At 36.2% G+C, this 9,036-nt stretch overlaps 1 protein-coding gene across 1 annotated transcript in view; it reads left to right on the plus strand.

Moving 5' to 3' along the window:
* Positions 1 to 9,036, plus strand: part of LOC107693817 (carboxyl-terminal PDZ ligand of neuronal nitric oxide synthase protein-like) — a 40,279-nt gene that overhangs the window by 3,707 nt on the left and 27,536 nt on the right. Inside the window, exon 2 of the mRNA XM_016493340.1 lies at positions 532 to 603. Within this exon, the coding sequence (XP_016348826.1) occupies positions 532 to 603 (72 nt within the window). The remainder of the gene's footprint in view (positions 1 to 531; positions 604 to 9,036) is intronic.

Here is a 9,036-nt window from a genome sequence, read left to right on the forward strand (position 1 = left end):
GTCACTTCTGGTGGCATTTTTGCCATTTTAGCCTTCATTAATTTCCAACCCTGCCCATTCTGAATCTGACCAATTCAGTGATGGGTTACAGATTTGTTCTTATAGGAATGCATATGCAAATAATACAAATACTACATTTTGAAGCAATGCAAATTTGCACAGGCTAGCATCTACTGATGTTTTTAACAAATTTACAAAATCGTCAGTTTGTCTTTTTAACTTTACATATTGCTCGGCCTATGTAGTTCTTGGTAGTACTGGTACTGAGAGTTTTGAAGCAAAACCAAATGAGAACGACTGATTTAGATTAACATTTAAACATAAATAGAGTTTGAGAAATGAGGCTTCCAGTGTCCTGCCAAATGCAAAAGTAACTTGGCATTCATTAACATAAAAAGTGTGTTTGTGTGTGTTTGTGCAAATGAAGCTGCCTCATTCATTTTAGAATGGGTGATTCCTCTGTTGCAGTTAATAACAGAGTATAAACAGAACACTCTTTATCTAACATTCAAGCATGTGTTTCTTTTGCAGTATGTTGGCAGCCTGGATGTCCCAAGACCCAACAGTCGTATGGAGATTGTTGCTGCTATGAGAAGAATCAGGGTAAGATCAGACACTTTCACTCACAGACACAGACTCTGAGTGCTGAGTAATCACTGCAGATTGGCCCACAGCAGCTGTTTTCTCAGACACGTCTTTTGCAGTGTAAGACTCATTAGCTGGGGAAAAAACAGCTTGTTCCTCTATATTTATCACATACTCTGCAGAGTCTACCAGTGTGTGCTTAGTTTAGGGTGTATCCTGGTAGTATTTTTGCACCTGAGGTTTCATATTTCATGTTCCGCACATTGATAAAAGAGAGATCACACACACATACTCAGACACCGGGGCACAGAAAGCCTTGTTATTCCCCATGAATGATCTCTGCGGGGTCTACAGCAAATGGAAATTGAAGATGACTGCCATTATTTTGGTTGATTGGTCAGTTTGTGTGTGTGTGTGTGTGTGTGTGTGTATCCTAGTTTTCTATATGTACTTGCCATGTACTCACACAGACCCTCATAGTTCAGACTGAAGACCATTTCTAAGACAAATTAAGTTGGATTTGTTGCTTGATCACATGGAGCAGGAATTTGTGTATGTGCATGACTTATTACCTTTAGAGCTTGTGACGAGCCTGCCAGGAGATCAAAGTGCTTCAGCTGCAAGATTTTCATAAACCTTTCTATCCTATATTTTTTTACTATTTTTAACCCATACAGCATTTTTCTTTCTGTACATAGTGACTATTTAAATATATTTAAGATATATGCTAAGCAATGCAGCTTAAGGATTTTTTTTTTCAAATGTGAAGTATACTTATACAATTACTTAAAGGGACAACATACATTTAAATATTTTTGGACAGTATACATTTAGATTGGAAATTGAAAATATAAAAATATAAAAATGCTTGTGGGTGTAAAATAGTGAGAAAAATGTATATGTCTAAATAGGACCTGCTGATAGAGTTGTTCTGGGCTTTTTAGAGGAATGTCAGTTTGTTTAAAATGTTTCACTGCTGATATTTTCTGGGTTAGTGGGTTCTCTCAGAGACGAGTCTAGAATTCATGCCCTTGTTGTGTTAGATTTTCCTGAAAATAACAGTAAATAATTTGTACTGACCTTCTTTGCAGCCTATTTCCTTCTCTCTTTTCTCTCTTTAACATTTTCTCCCCATTTTATTGAGTAAATGAGCTTTTATAACTGTCATCGGATTAAGTTTTGCTTGGCAATTCAGCCCTTTAATTCAAGCCCTGACGAGCAGCTTTTCTTGCGCACCTGCTGTGAATGTGTATGTGAGTGTGTGTACATGAAACCACCAAGTAATACTTAAAATATCTTAGTTTATGCAATGGAGAAGAAGCTTTCCATGATGGGGCTTCATATAAGCATGTCTGAATTAACAGTTTTTACAGCTCAAGCTTGATTACTCAGCATGGATGCATGTAATAATCAAAAGTGACAGTAAAGTAATTTATAATGTTACAAAATATTTTTCGGTTTAAAAAAAATTATTTCTATTCATCAAAGAATCTTAAAAAAGCTATCAACTTTCCACAACAGTGTTAAGCCTCACAACTGTTTTCAACATTGATAATAACAATAAATGTTTATTGAACACCAGATCAGCATTTTAGAATGATTTCTGAAGGATCATGCTATCTTTCCTGCACGGAAGTTGTCCCTTGTCTTGAATTGTTTGGGATTCGTTCCGCTATATTTTTTCACTTCTATGTGTAAATGTCGGAAGGCAGTCCTGCCCACTCATAGGCATGTGCATATATATTCATGTGAACAATATTCATATGTTTCTGCTGTTGCACTGTGAACACATTCATACCACCCAGACGTTAAGCGTGTAAGAGTATAAGAGGATAAGATTGAGTCGATCTTTCACAGACTCGCTCTGAGAGCATTGGGCAGCAGATACATAACTTGACAGCGCTCTCTTTCTGTCAGTCCCTCTGTGATGATTGGGTGAAAGGTCAGCTTGCAGAATGTCTCTTAAGAATGGCAGTATGTGATTGACAGCTCCTTAGGTCTTGTGTTATCAAACCTAAAAATAACTGGAAAGTGGTCTGCTTCCAATGAAGGAAACAACACATAATGTCTCTGAGCTTTCAAGTCATCTGAGACCCTGTCCCTTTTTATTCTCTCTCTTTCTTTTGTTTACTTCTTCATTCTGTCACTTCCATTTGGGAAACACTTCAGCTAGGGAATACTGTAGGCTAACATCATTAAGACTTTAATTGTTTTGTGCCTTCATTTCTCAACAGGTCTAATCTGTAGAACGAAGCTATGAATAGACCATAGTGCAGTGTGTGTCTTTGAAAGATGAATGTGTAATGTAATGTTATTTTATATATAGTGTCTATTATGAAGTCTCATTTATGAAGTTTTAGTTTATTCTAGGGCTGCACGATAAATCGCATGCGATATTTAATGCGCATTTACCGCTGATTACAGAACCGGCTTTCTGACAAGATGCGCATTAGATATCGCATGCGATTTATCGTGCAGCCCTAGTTTATTCCCAGGTATGCTTAGTAGAGTTAGCCAGAATTTCAATATTTTTATGGTTAGCCAAATAAGAAAAACAAGAAAGATCTGTATGTAATGTAAAGGAAAAGCCTGTGGATGATAAAGCAGCTTATTTAGGCTGTATTAAATACTATTAAATGTGTTAATACCGTAGATGTCTATTGTTTTATATAATTAAGCAATATGATAAGTTCCACATTCACTTGTCACCACTCACATGCGCCAGCTCCTGTCTGGAACACAGTAGAACACAGACCGGTGGAGTGACGCAAGCTCTTGAACTCTGCTTGTCCAATCAGATTAGAGGACTGGAACTGAATTTTGGATTTAATTTATTATAATGATTTAGAAATTATAATGAATTGTATATTCCTGTTTGTAAAAGTCACTTTTTTAATTTTTATAATGTAAATTTAGATTTCTTCTATTTATGAATCATCTTTGTAATTGAGAATTTGTCAGTCGGATGTAACCAAAGGGAGGTTTCGCTAAGGTTTAGCTAGGTTTGGCTAAATGAGTAAACCCACACACACTGTCCTTATTTTTATCTGTATCTTTTCTTTTGCTACAGTTTATTGTGTATGGAGGTTTGCCTTTAAATATGCGTCAATCTTTGTGTGTTTGTTTGTGTATCTTTATGCAGCGACTGATATTGACATTTGTAGAAACTGATACATAAATATCAACAATGAATTTTGAGAATGTTTGATGTATTGATCCAGAGATCAGGTCTGTAGTAATTACTAATTTCCAAATGCTGTTCAGTTCTACTAGTACTAGTATCAAAGATACTTGATAACTTAATTTCTACATCTGTCACTGTCAGCCTAGGATTTTATAGGTCAGTGAATGAATGCAAGAATGAGCAAATATAAGTTAAGTATGACTCATTGGTTAAGTGGTAATGTTTTCACTTTGATTTCAGTGGGTTCCAGTTTCTCATCTGCCTTTACATAACATTTTAATATTACACCATAACAATGATGGTATTTTCCTTAAATGTTACATCAGTTGAGCTCTGATCCACCATACAAAAACCACACATCGCTTAATGAAAAATCCTGTCTGGACTTTTATAAATACATTTTCCATTAAAATAATTTTTTTTTTCCCAGACAGAGTTTGTGTAAAATAATTTATGTTATGGCTTTGGAATATAAATCGCAGCACGTTTCAGATGAAAAAATGCGACTTCTATTTCTGAAAATATCACAGTTAGGAGATTTATAACGAGTGGTTCCCTGCATTATTACAGCAAAGCGCGTGATTACAGTACTAAGCCGCTGCAGTGGAGCAGCTCTAGGGCGAGTACTGGAAAAAGTGGTATCGGTGCATCCCTAATGTATTTATATATGACCACTGGGCAAATGACATCAAAATCAAAATCACAGATGCTGATAAATCACCCAGCTTTAATTCAAATTAATGTTTGTAAATAAATAAGATTAGTTTAGTAGGAATGTGGAAACTTATTTTTGCTAGTAACAGCCATTACTCCAGACTTCAGTGTCCCATGATCCTTCAGAAATCATTCTAATGTGCTGATTTGGTGCTCAGAAAACATTTATTATTGCTATCAGTGTTGAAAACAGTTATTCCGCTCAATATGTTTGTGAAAATCAATATAAAAAATTCAGGATTCTTTAATGAATGGAAGAACAGCATTCATTAGAAGTATACATCTTTTATTACATTTTAAATTACATATACTGTCTTGTTTTGATCAACTTAAGTCATCCTTGCTGAATAAAAGTATTAATTTCTTTCAAAAAACAAATCCCACTGACCTCACTTTTGAATGCTAGTGTATGACAGGTGCTTGTACTTGTTTATTTAACAAAGATCTGCCCTTAATCTATAAAACCATAATCTTTTATATTTAATCTTTGCCCAACCCATATGCCTTGGACGCTGGAGTGTTGACATTGTTGTTCAAACACTAACTCAGACATGCACATGGGACAGATGGTGCCCTCATAACTTGGCCCTGTTTTTTTTAGTTGTCCTTCTGTGTGGACAAACGTCCAAATACCACACTAAATTAAACAGAATAAAGGAGTCATTTTGAACTGGTCTCACACCTGTTACTGTGCTGTTTATGCACATGAAGTCCAGGTCATTCAATGATGGCTCTGAAATGGTAACAATATGTTGTTAGGCCTAAACTAATTGTTGACTAATATGGATTTTTCAAAGCCCAGTTCTCACATCTACACAGCAGACAGAATCACTAAGTCAACAATCTCTTTCACTTCATTTCTATAACACAAACACACACACACACACACACATGCACACATAAACTCATCTGTTGAGGTTGTTGTTAGTGAGATGGTACTACAGGGAGTTCCTGTCACGTCTTGTCATCTATTCAGTCAAGCACATGCCCTTATGAACCTAAGCAAGGTTGCATTGATGAACACACCAAAAAAAAAAAAGTTCCCTTTCAGTCGGTCACTCTCGATGTCACGTCGGATGACTGACAAATTGGGATCTCGCTTAGAGAGACCAATCCACTTCGAGTCTAAACTTATCGAGCCAATTATTTTTTCTATTCTATCTACTTGTTTTTCTTTGTTTTTGTGTGTGTGTATATGTGTGTGTGTATAATACATATATATATATATATATATATATATATATATACACACACCTTGCTACATGTACTGTGTTAGGCTAACCGAGACTTGTCATTTGCACTTATATATTGTTGCTCTTTTGTTAGTTTTGACTGCTTTTATTGTCCTCATTTGTAAGTCGCTTTGGATAAAAGCGTCTGCTAAATGACTAAATGTAAATGTAAATATATAAATGTATCATGTCTCCACAAGTTTGTACAAGTTTGTGCAAGCTTGAAACCTGATTGATGTTTTCCCAGCATGATTTTTTTGCAGTCTGACAGATGAATGAAACCTGAATGCTTCATGTAACATTGCTCATGGTCTGTTTCTGTCTCTCTCACCATTTTTCACATACACACATGCACACTATGAAATTTCAAGCCATTCTAGAGCGCCAGCAGCACAGTAAAGGTTATTAAATCCCGCCTATGGGGTGCATGACATCAACTGATTGGCCCTCGACCCACTCCCAGCAGGTAGCTCTGCCAACACAGCTTCCAAGAAATGAGTTCAGAAGTCTGTTCAGTGTTCCCTCTCTCCATGTCTGTCGCTTGATCTCTCTCGCTCACTTCCTCAAGTACACGCTCTGTCAAAATGACACACACTCCCCATTGGTCTGAAGTCAAGCGGAAATCCCAATCAAGCAGAGAAACTAACTCGCTCTCAGCATCCCACACAGGTCAAGGTCATTTCCATTGGCAGCATCTAATGGAAGTAGTAGGTTTTTGTTGTGTGTGAAGGAAGCAGTGGTATAACAACAGACATTGTATGTAGTGTATTTATTTCATATTTATTTAATAACTGATCTCACTTTTTCCCTCTCTGTCTTGGGTTCTTCTGCTTTTCATTCACTTGTTTTTCTCCATTTACAAAAGAGTCACCATGTTGTCAATGAAAAGTTCATTTCATTTATCCTGAGTAGTGTTGTCATGATGTTTGAATTATATATAATACCTTTTCAATACAATAGCTTGAACAATATCCATATTTAATACAATTTTCAATACCACAGTTAAAAACAACAATTATTATTATTATTATTTCTAAGACAAAAATATATTACTGTATTAGTATTTTAGTAGTACGTATGTTAATTATTTTACACAAAGAGCATGCTGACGTGCTTCGCTCTGAAACACGCAGCTCAATGGACCATATACTTATGTAATTACAATACTGACGGAGAGAAGAGAGAGTGAGAAAGAGCAGCTAATATTTGTGTATCGATACTGCGGATAATAAGTATTGAACCTTTAAAATTTTTTCAGATATTTCACTATATATTGAAAAATCTATATTTCACTTCACTATTTCACTATCACTACAGTAGCAGGACATTCTGACAAAATACAGTTTTCAAACTCAAGTTTTGCTTTCAAATTTATTTAAATCAGATTGTGCTGTTAGCCATCTTATAGATTCATATCAGGTCATTCAGTTATTTTGTTACTCTTTTAATTGTATTTATGGTTTGAACATTGACACTGTCAAGGTGCCACACAGATTGAAATGAGTGATTGACATCTGAAACCTTGTTTGACATTATTCTGATGCACAGTCAATTTGTTAGGTCTTTGGGTGATCGTTGACAGGCAGCCTCACAGGCCTACACCCTCCTTGCTATCTTGTTTCCGCTGTTGTCTTTGTAGCTTGTTACATTTAACACTAATGGACTGTTGGTAAGAATTGGGTAAAAATAATCAACCCCCAAAATCTCACCTTTAAAAACTGTTGCTACAGCCTTTAATTGATTGTGATTGTCTGTATGAATCGTGGCCTAGACTGCATTTAGACTTTTCAAAGATTTTTCTGAAAAGCTGTATTTAAGGGTTTCATGGTTCATGATCATTCTGCTTTCCTGTGTATACCTAGTACTGCCAGGTAATGGGATAAAACCATTTAATCTGTGTGCATCTTGTATGCAAGAAAAGGTTCTTTCAAATTTTAATCTGTCCTGTGTTAAAGAAAAATACTGCTCATTTTTATTTTTAGACCCCTTTTTTACTCTATTTGTGGAAACTGCTTCATAATAGTTTTTCCCCCTTGTGTAGTCTTAGTAATACAAGTGCACTTCTTTTTTGAGTTTTGAGTCGCTGAGTAAATGCTTTTGATGGCTGTCTTAAAAAACAAATGGAGATGTCACTTGTAATTGTTTTCTCTCATATTCTGGCATCTAAATTCACTTGCAAGCCGAAAGAGAGATCAGTAAGGAATGTCATTAAGTGCCAAGTATGTCGGCTTTGTCAACTTTAAGCCCACTATGCAGATGCTTTTTAACAAAATGGAAATTAGACATAAAAGCAAGACAGGATTATAGATGATGTCTGGATTCAGCTCTTAATCCCAAATTTGAAGTCTGACCCCCTTGTTTCCTGGGAGATTTCTTTAGCTTTAATTGTATTTTATTATTATTATTAATGTCAACTGCAGCTTTTAAACTGTTCACTGAAATGTTTATGCACAGAGAACAATGGCTATGCAATGTATCTTAAATATTTCAATGCACTTTGCACTTGAGCAATAAGAAAGATCAAAATTTAATTCACTCCTTTTGTCCTTTAAGAAGTGACATTTTGACATCTTTTTTGCACAAATGGAGCAAAGGTGGAGCAGGTTTAAGTGAATTGTTTTCATGGGGCAAGCAAAACTTCACGGTGTTCAGTCATAAACTGCTACATTAAGACAGGGCTGTAGCGATAACCGCAATATCGCAATACCGCGCTATTGACGAGCAAACCGCAGAGGAATGAAAGAACCGCAGCAACCGCGATTTTTGCCTGTTTTATATTTTCGTAAGGTTATGCTCTTCTCGTGTTACACTTCATGCATGTGGACTGAATATTAAACAAGTTAGTAATGATAACATAATGTGTACCATGCTGATTTGTAAAGAGGCTCCGTAGATTTGCACTTAACAAACCTAAACAGACAGTGAATGAGAGAGAGATCAACTGAGCGCATGCGATTACTTGCGTCTGTCCTCCAGGCTGAGTCATATATATTTGTGAAAATAGGTTGTCATGTCCAAGGAAAGCGAAATCTCTGTCTTAGCATCGACGCATAGCTGGTCAGCTGAGCCTTCTAAAGTGGCGCTCAAAGTTAAAATGATTTCAACAGCGTGTTTCATTACGTCTCTTTGAATGATGAATCAGCGTTTTTGAGCGTGTAGTTGAATGACAGCCACCACCTTGTGGCGCAGCACTGTAACTGCACTGACTGACAGCCCGTCTAGAACGCGTGCGTGCAGGTGGAAATATCAATAGAAAGTCTCTTGTCCAGTCAGATTAGAAAATCAGATTACAACTAGGCTAACTGTTATACATATAGGCTA

The sequence above is a fragment of the Sinocyclocheilus anshuiensis genome, unplaced genomic scaffold (genome assembly GCF_001515605.1).
Source record: "Sinocyclocheilus anshuiensis isolate Anshui unplaced genomic scaffold, SAMN03320099.WGS_v1.1 scaffold1392, whole genome shotgun sequence".
Lineage (NCBI taxonomy): Eukaryota > Metazoa > Chordata > Actinopteri > Cypriniformes > Cyprinidae > Sinocyclocheilus > Sinocyclocheilus anshuiensis.